General features: G+C 39.1%; 2 protein-coding genes across 5 annotated transcripts in view; one reads left to right on the top strand and one right to left on the bottom strand.

Annotated features, from left to right (window-relative positions):
* ACSBG1 (acyl-CoA synthetase bubblegum family member 1) overlaps positions 1-6,301 on the top strand; it is a 70,967-nt gene extending 64,666 nt beyond the window's left edge. For 2 of the 3 annotated variants that reach the window (XM_075208396.1, XM_075208397.1), the window contains 4 exons: positions 2,296-2,513; positions 3,636-3,775; positions 4,796-5,042; positions 5,200-5,819. In XM_075208396.1, coding sequence (XP_075064497.1) covers positions 2,296-2,513; positions 3,636-3,775; positions 4,796-5,042; positions 5,200-5,276 — 682 coding nt within the window. In that variant the 3' untranslated portion in view covers positions 5,277-5,819. Of the gene's footprint in view, positions 1-2,295; positions 2,514-3,635; positions 3,776-4,795; positions 5,043-5,199; positions 5,820-6,216 lie in introns of those variants that run through there. The other variant, XM_075208399.1, reaches the window with a different exon arrangement.
* Positions 6,302-6,308: 7 nt separating this feature from the next.
* On the bottom strand, positions 6,309-19,258 carry IDH3A (isocitrate dehydrogenase (NAD(+)) 3 catalytic subunit alpha). 2 transcript variants are annotated; one of them, XM_075208400.1, is made up of 11 exons: positions 19,162-19,258; positions 17,264-17,326; positions 16,291-16,374; positions 13,667-13,781; positions 13,393-13,580; positions 11,508-11,641; positions 10,754-10,856; positions 10,547-10,611; positions 8,692-8,776; positions 7,611-7,763; positions 6,309-7,434 (listed from the first exon to the last, which is right to left on the bottom strand). In XM_075208400.1, exons 1-11 carry the CDS (start codon positions 19,192-19,194, stop codon positions 7,351-7,353), a joined length of 1,107 nt encoding a protein of 368 aa, XP_075064501.1. In that variant the 5' UTR covers positions 19,195-19,258; the 3' UTR covers positions 6,309-7,350. The 2 variants fall into 2 exon arrangements, with proteins under 2 accessions (XP_075064501.1, XP_075064502.1); XM_075208401.1 differs by lacking the exon at positions 19,162-19,258 and adding an exon at positions 18,559-18,689.
* Positions 19,259-19,583: the final 325 nt, after the last annotated feature.

Here is a 19,583-nt window from a genome sequence, read left to right as displayed (position 1 = left end):
AAAGCAAAATTCAGAACTATTAGGAGGTGTGCAGAGGACTGGGGTGTCTGTTCCTTTACCACTGGACAGCATGAAGAAGGTGAACTTTCTTCTCCCTCTAGTTTCAGAAGTCCACATTACAGACTACTCTGGACTGTGTGTGTTTATCTAGATTTTCATTAAGACAGATTTTTTTCCTTTTAAAGGTATGTTTCATCAGTCTGATTTAAGGTGGTCGTTTCCCCTCCTCACTGCTGTATTCCTCTACACATAGCATTTTACTAGAGTCAAGGTAGTCAGGCCCAGGAGGCCAGAAGACTTACCTTGCACTAGCTACTTCCTGCCACCTGTCCATATATCTGATTGTACTGTGAGATTGTTCCTTTATCACCTTCTCTCTTATTTGCTTCCTGATTTGGGGTTATTAGTCCTTATCCCAGGGTTCACATTGTGCTGCAGCTAACATACATGACCATTTATTCCTCCCATTGTTGGCTGGACACAACTTTACTGCCCCAACTGTAATTGCACCTAAAAGCAGTGAGTTGAAGTTCCAGCTGTGGCTATAATAGAATTTTGGTATACTGAAAAGGGAGGTATAACTGCAGTCTGACTATTGCTTTCCCTGTACAGTGGGGTCTGAGAGGTTAAGCTCATATAGAGTATAGGCAGAGTGCTAATACCTCTCTACAGGCCTCCATTGCCAGCAAGTATTCCATATTTGTTGCACTTCTTCATGCCACAGCCATTCATGTAGGTGTTAACCTGGGGCCATTTTAATAAGAGGACAATTGCACCAACTTTACTTCCCCAAATTTAAAAATATAACTGCATAGTTTGTATCAGTACAAATGTATATTGTTTGCCTTTGCTTTCTTTCAGAAAATGTCATACACTCCAATTTTATGTTGTTGGTCGTCATTCACACTGCCTCAAGGTACCCGTCAGTCAGTCCTCATATTTTTCAATGGGACAGGGATCATTGTCTGCTGTTTCATAACATGGTGACCAGGGATTTTTGCACCAGTTAACATGTAGTTACTGCATTGTTTCATACACCTTATTATGGCCACTAATGTTCCTACTTATTCTGAGGATTTCACATACAATATGTGTCTAAGTATCTGGGTTACCATACAATGATTTCATTTAATTCAGATGTTCATGCTCCAGCAATACAGCTGCTAATGAGGAATCCATGTTTTTTTGTCTTGCACTCTAGTTTTTGAGAGTTCAATTTTTTTCTTTTAATATTTTCAAGTTTCCTAGATTGATGCCTTCTACTGTCTGCATCTGCAATTTGGGTTCTGCAGAACAATTTCTCTGACTGTATGGAGGCTTGTGAATAAGAACTATTCTTGTAGAGTTTTCTTTTCAGTCTCCTTCAGTGTAACAGTCAATTTTCATAGCAGATCTTATGCTTGTTCAGCGTGCTTGTTTCATGCCATTCCTTAGGTGTCAACTGCATTAGATGTTAGATTGCTATACATTAAAGCTTTTACTACATTTTATAAGATTCACATTGCCACGTCTAGTGCTACAGCTTCATTTACAAACATTGCTCAATGGTACAAATCTACACTAAATACCATAACAAGCAACCAGACAATAGTTTTCATCCTTTAACTTGCACTAGACAGATACAATTCCTGATTGATTGCCATGGTTTTAGTGCAGATTTGCACCTTTGAGCAATGTTAATAAATAACACTCAGAGGGGTATATTTACTAATCTGCAGGTTTGAAAAAAAAATATGGAGATGTTGCCTATAGCAACCAATCAGATTCTAGCTTTCATTTTGTAGAATGCACTAAATGAAAGCTAGAATCTGATTGGTTGCCATTAGACAACATCTCCACTTTTTCAAACCCACAGTTTAGTAAATATACCCCAGAGTCCTTCAAGCAGCTGTCCAATGTTAACTATTTTTGTTTCAGATTGTTTTGATATCACAAAGTGTTTTATTAAGACTTTGGGAAGCACCAAAATTGTCAGTATTAACATAGGCAGATAGAACAGATTATTTTATATTATTTTTTCCCCCCGAGGAACCATTAAATTCTATCCACGGGTACCTGCTAAGCTAGTGCAGCAAGCCTCAGTCAGCAAAGTGTGGTTTGTATGCAGTTGCCTTGAGGCAGTGTTAATGTGGATTAAAGGAGTGTCAATAGTTGCACATTACTCTAGATATAAGTGGCGGATACACGTAGAAGTGTGTGCGTATAGCACTAGCCTGGTGTACCCTGCAGTAAAGCTTAGAGGTGTTACAATGTGTATTTAAGTAGGTCACTACTGAAAAAGAATTATTATTACAGTTGTGGCAAGGTTGTTCCTGGATGCCAAATGAAGCTTATTAACAAAGACCTAGACGGAAATGGAGAAATCTGTTTCTGGGGAAGGACAGTCTTTATGGGATACTTAAATATGGAAGACAAAACAAAAGACGTTTTTGATGAGGATGGTTGGTTACACTCAGGAGACATTGGGAAGATGGATGCTGAAGGGTTTCTGCAGGTGACGGGTAGAATCAAAGGTAAAGTCTCAAAATGCTTGGAGAAACATTTCCGTGAATAAATATTTGCTTAAGGATATTTATGTATTTATTAACATTTATATAGTGCCTACATATTACACAGCGCTTTACAGAGAATATTCTTCTACTAACATACAAGGCAATCAACAAAATTGCACCGACATACATTTCCTCACTTGTCTCAAAATATCACCCTACTCGACACCCCCGTTCTGCACAAGATCTGCGTCTCTCCTCCACTCTCATCACATCCTCCCATTCTCGGTTACAGGATTTTTTCTGGGCTGCACCTACTTTGTGGAATTCCCTCCCTCGCACAGTAAGACTTTCCTCTAGTCTTCAAAACCTTCAAGCATTCACTGAAAACCCACCTCTTCAGACAAGGTTATGATATTCCTTAACCACCATCTTAATTCCCTAGATTACCCTATTACCATCCTCTACACAGCTAACGCAAGACAACAACCCTCTGACCAACATTACCACACACACAGCCCACTCAGTACTTTTACCTTTGCATTCTAGCTGGTCCATTGTGCAATATGATGTAGCACATGCCCTTGTGTTTCAAACTCCCATTGTCCTATAGATTGTAAGCAGGGTTCTCTTACCTCTCTGTCTGTATGTATTACCCAGTATTGTCTTATTAATGTTTGTTCCCAAATGTAAAGCGTTACGGAATCTGCTGGCGCTATATAAATAAATGTTGATTATGATTGATGATGAATATGTAGTCTTTCACATCAGTCCCTGGCCCCAACTTACAATCTATATTCCCTATGACACATACCAGAGTTAACTTCATCAGTAGCCAATGGTTGAAACAGGTGCACACAAATGAAAGCCCCGCAAACATGGGGAGATCATACAACCTCCAGACAGATAAGGACCTGGTTGGCATCGACCCCATGACCCCAGCGCTGTGAGGCATCAATGCCAACCTCCACGCTGCTCAAATATAAAATAGTTTACAGTGGTGAATCTGGCTGTAACAGTAACTATGTGAGTCATCGTGTCATTTAATGTGTTAAATCCTTTACATCTATAGCTATTTGCTTTCTATGTTGCATGTTTGAGTAACAATTGCCTAGCAATACCATAGATTATGTTTTGTCCAAACAGAGCTGATTATTACTGCTGGTGGTGAGAATGTACCACCAATCCCCATAGAAGATTCTGTAAAAAGACATATACCAATTGTGAGCAACGCAGTACTAATTGGAGATAGAAGGAAATTTCTGTCAATGCTTCTCACTCTCAAGGTATTGTACTTCATCTAGCAGCTAAAGATTGTCATTAATTTCAGATGAATAGTGGAGCTTAGTGATAGAGAGTACTAGAGACGCCACTTCTTGTCTTAGGTTCCAGCAGGTACATTTTAATATGGTCCATAGAGTGTATAAAACCCCCTCTAGGCTGCAGAGGATGGGACGACACAACTCCTCTGAATGCCCCGAGGTGCAGTGACGCCGTGGGAAATTTCTGACATTTATTGTGGTTGTGGCCACTTCACTCCTTTTGGGGAGAATATGGGATCGTATCTCTTCCACTTTCCCTCTCACATCTCCTTTGTGCCCCAAGGTCTGTTTGGTATCAAATTGGAAGGGAGTCTATATAAGCCGCTCTTCAAATATATATTTACCTTGGCCTCTCTGGCTAAAGTTATTTATGCTAGGGGATGGATGGCACCAGAGGCACCCTGTGCTGTTCGCTGGAGCAATTTAGTCTCAGAGGTCTGAAGACATAGGAGGTTCTTGTATGAAAGCAGAAAGGCCATGCACAAATATCATAAGGTTTGGCACCACGGGTATGATTGTCAATTCATTGTTCACTCCTCACCAGGATAATTTGATGAATGTGGAGAGCCATCAGTAGGGGAGTTAGATTCAGCCCTGTGCAACTTCATATTGACTTTGGTAAACTTGACTTGGAGTTTAGATCCTTTAACACCTATAAGACCGACAATAACTAATTGGAGACGGGTCATCCATCTGAAGACGCTCTTTTAATTTACACCATCTGTGGAAATTCTTCCCACGCTCGCCTTATAACAGATGACCACATATATTTTTGTACTATGATAATAGTAACATGGTTTAGTACATAGTTAGAGAGGATGTTACCTTGTAACTCCCTAATCTTATTTTTGTTTATGTCTGTTGTGTTTTGTAATGTATTTTATGTGCTATCTCTAAAAATCTCAATAAAAAAAACACTTTGTTTATAAAAAAAAAAAAAAGTCACTGATGGCATAAAGTACACTTTACAATTCTTCTCACCAGAGCACTGTGGACCTTGACACTTTGGAGCCAATGGATAATCTGACCCAGGAAGCCATACGATTTTGTCAGGATGCTGACAGTAAGGCCAAGACAGTGTCCGAGATTGTGGGACATAAGGACCAGGCTGTATACAAAGCTATCCAGGAAGGTGTAGACAAGGTCAACAGCGAAGCAGTGTCAAATGCTCAGCGTATCCAGAAATGGCTAATTCTGCCCAAGGATTTCTCCATATCCGGAGGTGAAATGGGTGAGAACTTTTTTCACTTTGATTATACAGATCTCAGGGAGTCATATATATTAATGGGCTTTACATTATTTAAGACACACAGATGACAGAAATGCATATATCATTATGCAGAAATGTCATTACTCTAGTTTTCTTATGAATTTCTCAATTACTTTAGGACCCACAATGAAAATAAAGAGACACGCCATCTTGGAAAAGTACAGAGAAGAAGTGGAGGCTTTTTATTCCGTATAGCAGGAAACCACTGCTTCCCCTGAAAGGTGAAATGCTGCCATCCCTCCAGGGTTTACTCTCTAAGGGTCTATAGCGTAATGCAAGAGAATCACCATCTATATCCCCCAGTCTACCAACCAGATCAACAATCAGAGTCATCCACAGCTCTGATAAAGTAATATGACTGTGACTATGTCCAAAAGTACACCCTCCCAGAGTAAAGTGTGCACCTATAGGCATTTAATATTAAAAAACAAGAGAGCTCCATTAAAATTGTGTAAACTAGATCAGTTAACAGCCACCCCCCCCCCCCCTCTCCTCCCAAAACAAATGTAAATAATATAAGGAAGAAATACCCTTGTGCATTGTGTCTTGTCTCATGAAATGACACATCTGCTTTGGATTCTTAGGGGTAGATTTCTCAAACTTTCTAAAAAGGAAAAGTGGAGGTATGGCCCATAGCAACCAACTGTAGAGGGTGATACTGCTGTGGGTATATAAGATTTACAAACATGGGTATGCCTACAGAAATCATCTCTTAATAAACTGTACCTCCAACTAAAACTGCAGCCACACACTTATTATTCAAAAGTTTATGATATAGAGGCATATTCAATTGTCGGCGTAAACGCCGAAAATCATGCGCTCCGCGCACTATTACCGTTATTATTGTAATATTGTGCAGAAACACCATTATTACGGTAATTTCAGCTCACAGCTCCAGCTATTACCGTAATAACGGCAGTAGTTTTAACGCCGCGGAAAATGGCGACAATTGAATATGCCCCAGTGTATCTTCCAGCATACTGAAAGCCATAAAAACACACTAGTGTTTAAAAAAAAGTACTCTTATTATTATATTATATCAACACACAACACTTTGCAATATTCAGGATTATATGAAGCAGTCCTCTGGTGAATGAGATTTGTCTTTTAATACTTTTTTTTTGGGTTTATACAGGACCCCGAATGGTGGTCACTGGTGTTTCGTTTTCAATCCAGAAGTAGGTTTCATACAACTTTTGGTGTAAAGTAACGTTCAGACATGTTGGCTGCACTGAAAATGATTTTATTCACTTCCGAGACATCTATACCAAAATCCAATACTATTTTATAGATAATGCATTGCCACAAAGCAGATTCAGCAAACGTAAAGAAAATGTATAAATCGCACTTCTCCAGCTCACCACATGCAGTCAGCCTACATTCAGACAGCTCTTTGGAACACCTTGCACATTTAATGAATATACATAAAAATAAAGTGCAATAAGAACACAGAGCAGCAAAAGGTTCACAGGAAGTACAGATTGAATTCACTTACAAAATGATAATAAATAAAGCTTCCGAAATGAAAAGATTAAGGCAAGACAAGACATTCATATAGGCAGGCGGGTTCTGATTTGGACTGTGCTTTATCTTACAATGGAATAATTTGCTGCAGCACCCTCTGGTGGGAACCACAAACGCAGAATAAAAGTATTTTGTATGCTTCATTAGATGATAGAGAAAGGGAAATAGGGTTCTAAATATATATATAACGGAAAGTTCTATCAGATAATTAGACCGTATGTAGCCTATATATGGAGTGGTACAATAGGTAGGCATTATAGAAAGAACTGAGTGGAGCAAAGTTACAACGGTAATATAATGAATGTCACATGGATTTCTGGACTATGCTAACAATAGCATTTTGGCTGCCTTTTTGTTTCTTCTAACAATTATATTATGTGTGTTAGAGCTAATTTATGTAAATAAATGTATTCTGTTACTGCAGAGAATCCACTAAAGCCTACAGCTTGTCAGGAACATTGATGAAGGATTCAGAGATCATGATAGTTAAACAGTCAACATTAGTGCGAAATAGACAGGACGTCCCAATCTGTATTTAATGACCAAGGAATGCGAGATTTAGCTGAAGTCTCTCATTCTTATCATCATCATCTGGTTTGTAGATTTGCTGCAGTAAATTCATTTACGTTCCATCTGGGTAAAATATCAGCATACTTGTACATTCCATGCCTCACCACCAGTGACGAGAGTAGGTTGTGATGATAGGATGTGCGTGTGATGTCAGCTGGCCAGCCCGGTGAGTGGATCAGTCACTGTCCCGTATCCTACGGCAGATCTCATCTGTAAAATCTGAGCACTTAGAGTTTCCTCCCAAGTCTTTAGTGAGAGCCTTTGAGACATTAAAAGAAAAAAAGAAAGTTTAGGCAGAAAACATCCAGAAATGTGGGAGATAAAAAATATTTAGAGTCAACTAAATTTACTAAAACTTATTTTAAAATATTAAATGACATACATCCTAAAAATTGAGACATCATCCTATGCATAAAAAGTATCAGCACCCCTCACCTTTCCAGATTTTATGGTGTCAAAGCACGCTGTCTCTATTTTGCGGGCGTATTCCTGCAGCCCCATGTGCCGCAGCATCAAGACGGCACTCAGCAGTAAAGCAGTGGGGTTAGCCAAGTCCTTCCCTGCAATATCTGGGGCAGTGCCGTGAACCTAAACATGGAAGAGAACAGATTTTATTTTTTATATTCCTAGTGTATCAAATTGTAGTAGTAGAAATGTCTGCTTCACTCACCAACATACTTGTGATTAATCGGCGAGAGCCAAAAAGTTTTTAAATGTTACTGGTTTCAAAAGGACAGTAGTCATGTAAGTACTAACATAAGACCAAATTATTACTAGTGTGCACTAAACACCTCTCAGCAAGCCCAAGCTTTAGACAGATAAGAATGACAAAAAATAAACAAATCTATAGACTAACAAGTCACAGAATGGGAAACCAATCATTATGATCATGACATTTAATAAACTTCCTACTATTCTCTTTAGATATTAAGATAACAAAATGTTCACCAAATGCAATAATGCAAATTGATGGGTATGGTACATATTCCCCTTTATCTTCACAAAATGTGGGTCAGACACGAATTTCTTCAACAGCCTGATGGTTCCCACAGAAGGAAGAGTCATTTAGACTGGGTACACACTACAGTGTTTTCAACCATTTATTGGGCCAATCAAACGGTAAACGACCGTTCGGCCTGATATTACATTAGTGTGTACACTGGAACGATGAACCATTATCGTTCCAAAGCACATGGTATCATTTTATTTGATATTTAAACTGGACTGAAAAGGTCATTAAACGATGGAACAATGTGATTCCAATTCTGCAGTGTGTATACACTCAGGAGTGGCAGTGTCCATAGATCTCTATGGAGTGTGCAGAGTCACCAGATCTGAAGGTAAATCGTGTAAAAATGTGTGTTCACGAGTTGGCATGCTTTTTGTATAGTGTGTACCCAGCCTTAGATTAAAACATGATTCGTACAGTCCAACTAAAAATGTAAAAGCAGTTAAGCAAATATTGATGCATATTTCCAAGTTCACATTATTATGCATCTGATGTAATTCTATTTACCGACTCAAAGATCGCCACTCCATTAGCACCGATATTTCCACTTGGTGTGACCCCCAGACCTCCAATCAGACCAGCACACAGATCACTTTAAAGGAAAGAAGATAGTCAAGAAGAGAGTGAGTGTGTAATCACAAACCCCGTTTAATAAAGTCCCCAGGTGGCGTGCACAAGTAGGACCACTAAATATCAGCCCAATACTAAACTTTATTGCCTCCTACACATAGGCAACATTTTAAATAGCTTAAACATGCTGACACTTATAAAAAAAAAAAAGTTTATAAGAAAAGCAAATTATCCTGTATAATATCATAATCAACACTTTCACTTTGTGTCAATTACACGATGTCTGCAGCTTCCAGAAGCATTGTTTAAAATACACTGGTGTTCTATTGGAACACTCACCTACATTGTACCCAATGCTGCTGGGAAGGTTTGAGATATGTTAATAAATGCACTTAAAATGCTCCTTTAAAAGTGAAGATAAAGTACAAGGTTTTCCCTACAACACTGTTCCTGTCCCAAGGCCCAAATATATAAAAAAAAAATATAACAGATAAACATGAATCCCGATCTGATCTACAAATGCTCAGGCTTTATTCCAAATATCTCAAGGCTAACCCTCTCCGGAAGGAGTGGCAGGCTACTTTAACTTGCAGGTTGCGGTCACAAAACCTGAAATCTTTAAAAGTAAAAATACCACAAATAGAAAATGTGCTTTGATTCCCCCCAGATCTATCTGGAACAGGACATTATGGCCACTTTGTATGCAAAAAATGCATCATCAGGAGGCACATAAATGTAACTAAACCAGGATAAAAATATCCAATATAGAAAAGAAACAACACAGTGGGAAAGGGGAATGACAAGCCTGGGATATAGTCAAGACTTCTCAATAGAAGCAAGGGTTTGAGGCATTACTGCTTTACACCTATATATTGGGGAAGAATCAGATAGCACCTAGGGTAGGAGCATCACCACAAGGAAGCAGTGCAAACTTCCAAATGGAGGGCAAGCAAAGCACCAAAGAGGAAGGGATGAAACATTGAACTGCTACTGAACAGTCCCCTTAGGTGTGATGGGGCAACCCCATCTTAAATCTGCTGTTATGGAAGACCAGGAACTAGAACTTGCTGAACAAACAATTTAAAGCAAAAACAAAAAAACAAAGCACAACACTGTAGCCAAGTGACTGCAATATCAAGATTTAATATATGACACTAGACAATTAAGCAAATCATTTACTTTGCAAGCAATGGAAAAGAAAATGAATTGCAGTGTGCTGCTCCCCATTCCACTGGCATTAAACAATACACGTTTGCACTAAAATGGGGCTGTTGCTAAGGACAATAATATAAACATTGATAAAGTTACCCATCACAAAATAAGTGATCATTGAGGAGCTACAGCTAGTGGAATTCTCGCTTCCTGCTGGCTAAACACCAACAAGGGATCCATTGATCCCCTTACTATGCCTCGTATCCTGTTCATATGATTGCAGCTATGAAATATGTAGTGTGGAAGTGACCTTGAGAAAATTATGCAGATAGTATTGATTTCAGGCTGCTCGTGTGAACAAACACATCAAAAGATCCCTTTGTCAGCAGTATACTCCCTTAGCATTAAGAATGCAAGTATTCTGCCCCAGGCACTGAGAAATGCTGGGGCACTTAATTCTGCTTAAAAAGAGCTGTCAGATGTTATTTAAAAAAAGAAAGAGAAAGAGCTACAGCCAGGGCCTACACGGTTGTTACTGACATCTCACTGGATTTACTCTCCCAAACCTTGTCAGGACCAACTTATGCAAAACAGGAAGTGTTCAGATGGATAACGGCCTGAAATACGTAAAAACACAAACCTCAAAATGTCACCGTACAGGTTTGGCATAACGAGCACATCAAACTGTGTGGGATCCTGCACCATCTGTAGACAAAGACAAAAACACTTACTGAAAACTGCTGTATATGGCACACACCAAGTGTAATAGAGGGACACTTAGTGGTAGTGATGAACTGGGCCGATCAGTTTGTCATCAGAAGGATTTAGAATCCTTTTATTATCTTACGTTGAGGCACACTGTGTCCAGATACATTTCATTAAACTTAATGTCTTTGTAGTTTTCAGCAACCTCTCTGCATTTCTTCAGGAAGAGCCCATCAGACATCCTCCTGAAAGCAAAGATCAAACACGTTATTAGCCATGCAGAACACCTGAACGTGCCTCTCTATGGAGTCTGCCACAAGTGGACTTTTCAGAAAACTGCACAACACAGCGCTCACTTATAAAACAGTTCATATATCCAGTTTCCATAGAGACCTATGATTTCAAAACAGCCTAAATCATTTTCTACCTGATGTGGGTATAACTTACTGCAACTGTTTAGCTGTATGTGGCATACAAGAAAAGGCACGGTGCTGTGCAATGTGACTGAGAAGCGCTCCTGTCAACAGCACAGATTCCTTGCACACTCATTATGTGTGTACATAGGTCAGAATAGGCTGTGATCACTGCACAACATATAGTGAGAGTTCAGGCTTGTCCTTCCACTACTCAGAAATAAATCACTATAAAGTTAGTTATGAAAAATATCTCCCTTCAGAAAATGGGGAGTTAGTGCCTTTTTCCTGTGCGAGACTGTTCATATTGCTGCTTCCAAAAACGACATTTACCTTAACTTCATAAGGCAGCGCCGCACCACTCATTTACAAATTCAAATATGAATGGAAGATACCTTCCCAGAGCACAAGCTGAGGGATGGCATGTGCAGCAGACATGCAAATACATTTTGTTCTTTACCTCCATTGTAAACAGAAACTCACATAATATTAGCTTTATGCACTGCAGTCACTGTGCTTCTCTGGTTGTTCCTGGCATACTCAAAGGCAAACTCTGCAATCCTGTGGCTGGCTTGCTCTGTAATCAGTTTGATGCTCTGTACTACTCCGTCCACAATCTGTAAGATATCCACAGCTTAGTATTTCTCACATCTTAAAGAAATAATAGCCTATTATCAATAACAGGGCATTTAACATGTTCAATAATATACATAATAAAGTTGAGAATAATTGGTCAGGGAGCTCAAGTAAGGCTGGGTACACACTACAGAAAATTTCTCCCGATGGGATATAGTTATCAGTTTTAGCAACAACAAAGTCCAGATCAGGATGCAGCTTCATGTCTACACACTACACATGTTTTACAAAATTTGCCCTCAAATCTGTGCTCTATAACTTTCATAACCATTAACTGAAGACTTGAAACAACATTGTTCCATCGTTGAACAAGATTTTTAGTCCGTTTATAAAATCAAATGAAACGATACAATGTGCTTTGGAAGGACTATCCTTCATCATTAGTCTCATCACAGACTAATGTGATATCAGGCCAAAGGGTTGTTTATCCTGTGATTGGCCTGATAATCGGGTGAAAAACCTGTAGTGTGTACCCAGTCTTACTCTTAGAGATAAAGTAAATTAGATCCAAGTAATCTGAGCAGCAGACAGAAACCACTAGCAATGAATGGGAACAAGGTAATGACAGATATAAGCACTATATAACACCTTGGCTTACCTGGAGTGTCAAACAGTGATATACTAACACAGAGGCAAACAATTCATACTTAAACTGATAAAGAGGTTATACACTGGTTATAGCATAGTCACCAATGTCCCCATTCACTAGTGGGAGCTGCAGGGTCTGAAGAGACTCACATTACCTCTTACTACACATGTTTTGTTTGTATCCAATGTCAGATAGAACAAGTGATGTTCAATGTATTATATTGGCAGCATCCCTTTATGTCTATACAAAAGATAATAAAAGGTATAATCTCAATCCTCACTACTAGCCACTATAACTTTCCCTAAACTATAATAAACTACACAGATAAAAGAGAACGCAATTTAGGACAAATCTGTGTGTACACTCATTGCATTAAAACATCTGTGAGCATAATCATGAGAGTATTTACCTAAATAATCATAAAATAAAGAGTTTTTAAAGAAATTTTTATCACCAAAAGGCATGAATATTTACTTTGCTCACAACTTGTTTTATTTTTGATTGTTCTGTGGTAACACACCTACCATAATGTCCGCCAGGCATTGCCCTGTTTGACCTCCATTAATTATCAATTACAATGAGGCATACTTTGATGATCTCATTCTATTTTAAAAAAATGTATTCCTGTGGGCACGTCACTTATTGTATAACCAATTATGTGAATTGTGTGGGACCTATTTGCTTACATTACCCGCCCCCCCCCTCCAATTTTTGTTACAGGAATGGGTATTTGTCAGCTATGGATCTGTTTACGGTATATGAGTGGTTTTATATAATGAGGCTTGTTGAGAAAAAAAATATATAACATTCACATGGATACCCTAACAAATGAAAGCGCTATCATCACCTACGCAGCACATGGCAAAAGTGCTGACATTTGCCCAGCATGAATCGACTATGCCTGATAGTTAAGGTGTAGAATTCTACATCCGCCTACCATTTGAAAAGTGTATATAAATGCAATGCGTTAAAACATAATTGTTATATAAACTGAATTAGGAGTTTCATGCCGTGGAAACATACATTATGTATATGGTAGTGAAGAGAGGAGCCAGCCGCATCAATACAAGCATCAGTGCAAGAGTACACACTACATGATCAGTACTAATAATCCCCCACAGAAAAGAACAGAATGTCACACACCACATGCTCAATACCACTATATTCTCCTTCAGTGTTCTCCCGTATGGTAACCAGGTCCACATCGGTGTACGGAGTCTTGTAACCATCAATGGAGACACATGGCCGCACGTTGGCATAAAGATCAAACGTTTTTCGAAGTAATAAGTTCATGGATGGATGTCCAGCAGCAATTGGTGTCTTCAAAGGCCCTGAGGTATAAAGCAGTCATGATATCATTTATGTGTACTCTATATAAGTTACTTGCATCAGGGAGTCACTTAGGAGCAGAATTTACCTTTTAGCCCCATCTTATTCTTATCCATGGACTCTTTGGCTTCTGGAGGGATCATCCACTTGCCGCCTGGTCCTTTAATGGCTGTGACATTTTTTTCCTCCCATTGGATAGGTGCCTGAAATAACCGCAATCTCAGTAATAACGCCAATGAATTTATTCAACTACATTTTTGCTCAATATAGCCTTTCAAAATATTGCTAGACATGGAAATATTTAATTAATACACAAAATAGATGCAAAATTTGTATATTAATATACTTAAAAGCTATACATATTAAGTGAGTTTCAAAACAGTACAAGAGTTAGGACTCATCCGAAATGGTATTGAGTCATGTCAGCTATGGTGCATACCAAACAGATCAGTGGTGTAGCTAGCATGGCTGCAGGATGTGCAGTGCACACAGGCTCATGAGGCAAGGGGGCCCCGTAGGAGGCGCCTTGATGGGCATGAGGAGAGCCAAAGGGCCTGGTCTGTAGCCCGAGGACAAGCCCTCATATTAAAAATCCTGCTGCTAATGGCATGGATCAGTCCCCACCCTGCCTAACTAGCTCAGCTACCTGTCTGTCAACCTAGGACAGGATTCTAGGCTGACAGACAAGATACATAGCCAATCGAGGCAGTAGGCTGATACGTTCTCCTTCCTAATGGCTCACCCTCCTGTTTTCAGCCCGCCTCCATCCTTCACAACATGTGGGAGGTATATCCTGCTTCAAGCTGCTCTCCCAATGCGCCTATGCCAGCGAATCTTACCACATTGTCTGGAGGAGGAGGGATCAGAGTGCCGCACTGCTACATAGCTTAGGATAGTACTCTATGATGTGGGTGGGTTGTACAGAGCGTCACCAGTACTCTGCACAGAGTTCCCTCCCACATGGAACAGCAGACGTGGAAGACCAGAGCCATTTGCACGTGACAAGGAGAGAACGATGGCGGAGCATATGTTACCCCACCATTTTCCCTTTGTCACATATGCACTACACTACTTTTGTACAGAGGCCCACTAAGTTCATAATACGTCCCTGTAACAGATCACACTTGGAGTATATGTGGAAATGTAAAACAGGTAACATACAGTACGGATAACTCTCCCTATTTTGGTAACAAGCGACTCATTCAAACTGGCTTCTGGAAAAATGGACCCATACAAAAAAACATGCATTTCAACCCATGTACTTCCTGATAGGACATGGTTACTGACAGATTTGAATAAAAAAACAGGCTAATGAGTTCTAATTGGTGCAACATTCTGAAGGACAGGACATAGTTGGTGACAAAAATTTGGGTAACAAGTAAAAATGGTAAAGAAAAGTTTAAAATATGTCACTGGGATTATAGGTGAACAATATTTGTTTCATTTGCATGGATTATATATTTCACTTCGTATTTAATACAAATTATTTCTGATTTTATTCAGTAGAATATTTTAATTGAATCAAGAACAATTAATTAGGTGGAATCTGCGTCAGCAGCTGTGTCACAACACCAAAAAGGTTAGGAACCCCCTAGACTAGCCTCTTCCCATTCATCATCCGGCTATAGTATCTTCAAAGAACAGATGGTAAGAGACAAGCATCCAACAAAAAACAAAGTGATTGGACTGCAATTGATGATAAAGTACAGTAAAAGAAATATCAGTTTACCCTCACACTCAATGGGCCTCCAGCAACATGGAGATCTTTATACCCAATGAAAAAAAATGTTAATTTACCAAAGGTATTATAACATTTCCAAAATTAATTTTAGGTTAAAAAAGTGTACATGTATATCACACAAGGGAGCTAAAGAAATACAGAATGTAAACTGTATAAATACAATTACATTTGCAGTGTTTATAGCATAACCACAGACATGTATACATAGACAAAGAAAGGTAAACAGACCTTGTCACTTTTGGTTATTATAGACCAGAAATATCACATGTATATTGGAAAATATAAAATAGTATGATTAACTGCATATTAAGCAGATAGCATATAACTAAACACGCTTTTAGATCTCGTGTGTTTGAGCAGTATAATTGACCTAAGAGACACTCTGTGACATGATCTGCCTGCTTTCAGTACATTGGTCCTGAATGATAACATGAGCTGTGTCATGGAAACTCCTACCCACACTGACAGCTAATTTAAGTAATTCCCATTATGTAATTTTTAAGACATTCATGAGAGAAGGGGGGGGGGGGCTTAGTTTTATAACTACATTGTAATTAGGCTCTTACTCATGTTGCTAAGACTGTTAGTTTCTTTTTTTAACAAAAACAAAAAACAGCTTGACGGGTACACTTTAAATATCAACACAGTGAGGATACATGAGAACATTGTTGCACTGGTAGCCTATGTATTGTAGCCCATAGCTTTGTAACCTACAGCACCTGCATGTTAGCTTTCATTTCCAAACAGTAGTAGAAGAAAATACAGTTAAAATCTGAACAGTTGCAATGGATTTCAGCACTTTTACACAACTACCTATGCAACAGTTTTCAAAACTATCCCTGACTACATCCCACTAGTGGGAACAAGTGAATTATCATGTTAACAGAGATACATTACGCTTCTAATAAACATTTTCCTACTGTTAATGGCAAAGAGTAGAGCAGTGTCATTTTGTTACTTCTAATACTCACTTTGGCTGCCTCAAATATCTTCATGACAGCAGTTGAAATCTCTGGCCCTATCCCATCACCAGGTATCAGTGTGACCATCTGCACCTGAAAATAAGAAGTATAGTTAGAGAACTGATCCAGTGCCCCTCAGCAGTCAAAGATATTAGTTTCTCCTTCCAACTCTTAAGGGAAATATTGCATGTTGCGATCTTACTTTTCAAAACAACTTCCTCAAAAAGCCATGATTGTTAGTTCTACTAGTTACTGTACTACACTGGCCTTGAACAACTAAATTAAATGAGAATTCCTGTTTTGAAACACCCCTCCCATCTACCTTGCATATCCCTCATACAGCAAATAGGAGGATCCCATCATAGCTTCTATTCAAGAGGACTAGACATAATGGGCCTGATTCATTGAGGAAAGTAAAGCAAAAAAAAAAATTTGTAACTTTGAACCTTGGCAAACCCATGTGACAATGTAAGGAGTGCAAATTAGTTTATTATTTTGCACATAAGCAAAATACAGTCTGTTTTTTCATGTAGCACACAAATACTTGATAGCTTTATTTTTACACTGACATTTTAAAGTTGATCTAGGACATTCCCTACCCCAATTATAAATCTGTTCCCACATTTTAAATTTACCTTCCTCTCCAAAGCAACATGGTTAAGCCAAGGTGCAAAGTTACTCTTTTTTTTTTACTTTACAATGAGTTGTCCTGCGCTGGGAGATCACAGCATGATATAGATTCCAAGGAACAGGAAAGGTGTACCTCTACCCTCTCTATAAGCTACATGGGAGAAAGTCCAAGACTAGACAAACCCTTTTAATCTTCACAGTGAAAGTGTGCATGTAGCCACATTATCCAAAATATAACAAGGATAAACTTTAGAAGCTAACAAATAAAAAAAATATAATGTATTGAACACATTAAAACCATGTTCTGAAATACAGCTTGATTATGAGATCCCTTACTAGCATGTGTACTTACATGATTAGAAAATGGTCTGACTCCACTTTGAGGAATATTGACTGCTCCTGTCAAGCGACAGATCTGTACAGGTACATCATAATGAAATATTCAGTAATGAACACTTTTACACGGAATAGAGGTCTTTAAATTATATTTTATATTTAACATATCGACCAGAAAGTACACACACTAGAGACATTATGAAACAAACAGAAATAAAAACAATAAATAAAAACAAAAGCAGTATTAGAGGTCCAGTCTAAACATAATCTGGACAGGTGGTTAGGGCAGCAGCTAAGAAGCACTCCTCACAAAATGAATGGGGGATTGTATCTCAAGATTACATTATATCTCCATGATTGAATAGGTATTGCAGCTATCTGCCCAAGATATGAATCTCTAAAATGGCTTTCAATGCACAAGAGACTCTCACTTGATTGCGCCTGTTACTATCCATGACTCTTAAGACCTTCACTGATGAAGAGGCAGACACATAAGCTCTAATTGCTAGAAAATCTGTCCACAGTGTAAGTGATGTGTTTCTGCTATTGTTTCCTTCAAGATGCCAGATTTTTTTTAAGTATGGCTGGGTATACACTATAGGTTGTTCACCCGATTATCGTGTCAAACGCGATAAACGATCGTTAGGTCCGATATCGCATTAGTGTGTATGCTCCCACAATCATGTTTTATCATTCCAAAACACATTGTATTGTTAGATTTTATTTTATAAACAGACTAAAGATCTCCCTAAATAATGTTGTGCCAATTCTGCATTGTGTAGAGTTTACAGAGTCACAATCTTTGAGAGATGAAGAGCACAGATCTGAAGGTAAATCTTATAAAATGTGTATATAGTGTGTACACATGAATCAGCATGCTGATTGGGACTTTCAGTCATTGGTAACAATATCGCATCAGGAGAAATTTTCTGTAGTGTGTACCCAGCCTAACAATTATGGTGATGATTATGAGGCCTTTCATGAATGGACACATTTATATTTAAAGCTAAATTCCCAGTTACTTGTACTTTCAATGATCTGATCCTTCCTTTGGTGGAGCCCATTCAAAGTGAAGAAGGCTGAAAGTTGTTTTTTTTATTGGGCTCCTAAATTTCTGTAACACAGCACCAACTTCTCGCATGCAGCCTATTGTGGTGTGCGCACACAGACTAATGCAATTGAGGCTGTGTGACATTTTGGAGGGTGGTGTGAGCGGAAGGGAGAATGACAGACTACAAACATAAACATTGTAGCTTCTTACTGGTCCTCAGGCTCACACAGGATGCTAAGTAACCGGCTTTGGACACTTACCATTCCAGAGTTTAAAACTGTGTATTTTGCTTTGACACAACTTATTTAGGGTAAACCAGATTTGAGCTACATTCCAAACACCTGATTCCTGTGTAGGGAGACGGTCTTCTCTCACACATTGTAGTTCCTATTGTACTATAAAAAGGCTATAGGACGCTTCCTGAAAACCTTGGAATGCCAACAAGAAGGCTGGCACAGTGTTCCCTCTGGCACCTCCCCACAGCCTGGGGGCATCATACTGAACGATTGCTCAATGCACATTGTATATCTGAGTGTTGCTGCAGAATGTAACGCTCTTATCTCTCGGCATCCGCCCACCTCAGTACCGGGCATTGCAGGAAAGCTACTGCCACAAAGTCCTCTTCAGCAACAGCATCGTGTGTGTCATCTCATGTTACCACCATGTATTTATAGAGCACCATGGGCACCACTATGGATCTATCCCAATAACCTTAGTTCCTCTACTGCCGCACACATCCAGTTACATTGGGCACACCATGGGCTCTGGTGCACCGTGCCCCCATTACACGCGGTTACATGATACACACACGGCCATAACCACAACCGTCACATTTATTTCCGCGGTACCTGGACATCACTCACCAGTGACCTCCAGGCGCTGCCAGCCATGTTCATGCGGGATCAGTGAGAGGGAGGGGCGAGCAGGTGACGCACTGTGACACGCCCACATGGTGCCGGAAGTCCTTCTGTAGCACCGGACGTGTACGTTGCTTAGTTACCGTAATGGCGCTGGTTGTATGTTCATAAATTTGTGTCACGGAACCGGGACTTGTCAGTCTGGGTGTTAAACAGTGTTTTGTGTGTGATATATGTTACTACATATTGTAATCGTTAGAAAATATTAATATACATCTAGTCCCATATATTGTAAGGTTGCAGATTCCTCCTACCTATGTATTACCCAGTGTTGTTGTATGTATATGTATGTATGTATATATATATATATATATATATATATATATATGTATATGTATATTTCATGTCCCTCATATCAGTGGCAAGTG

The sequence above is a fragment of the Mixophyes fleayi genome, chromosome 4 (assembly GCF_038048845.1).
Source record: "Mixophyes fleayi isolate aMixFle1 chromosome 4, aMixFle1.hap1, whole genome shotgun sequence".
NCBI classification, from domain to species: Eukaryota; Metazoa; Chordata; class Amphibia; order Anura; family Limnodynastidae; genus Mixophyes; species Mixophyes fleayi.
This window is presented reverse-complemented; position numbering and strand designations above follow the sequence as displayed.

Bases quoted from the DNA above. Each gene is read 5' to 3' on its own strand.
- IDH3A (XM_075208400.1), bottom strand. From the start codon at position 19,194: ATGAACATGGCTGGCAGCGCCTGGAGGTCACTG. The intron at 8,777-10,546 runs GTTTGTGTTTTT...TTTCCTTTAAAG, and splicing joins CTGTACGGTGACATTTTGAG to TGATCTGTGTGCTGGTCTGA. The intron at 7,435-7,610 runs GTGAGGGGTGCT...AATGTCTCAAAG, and splicing joins ACACCATAAAATCTGGAAAG to GCTCTCACTAAAGACTTGGG.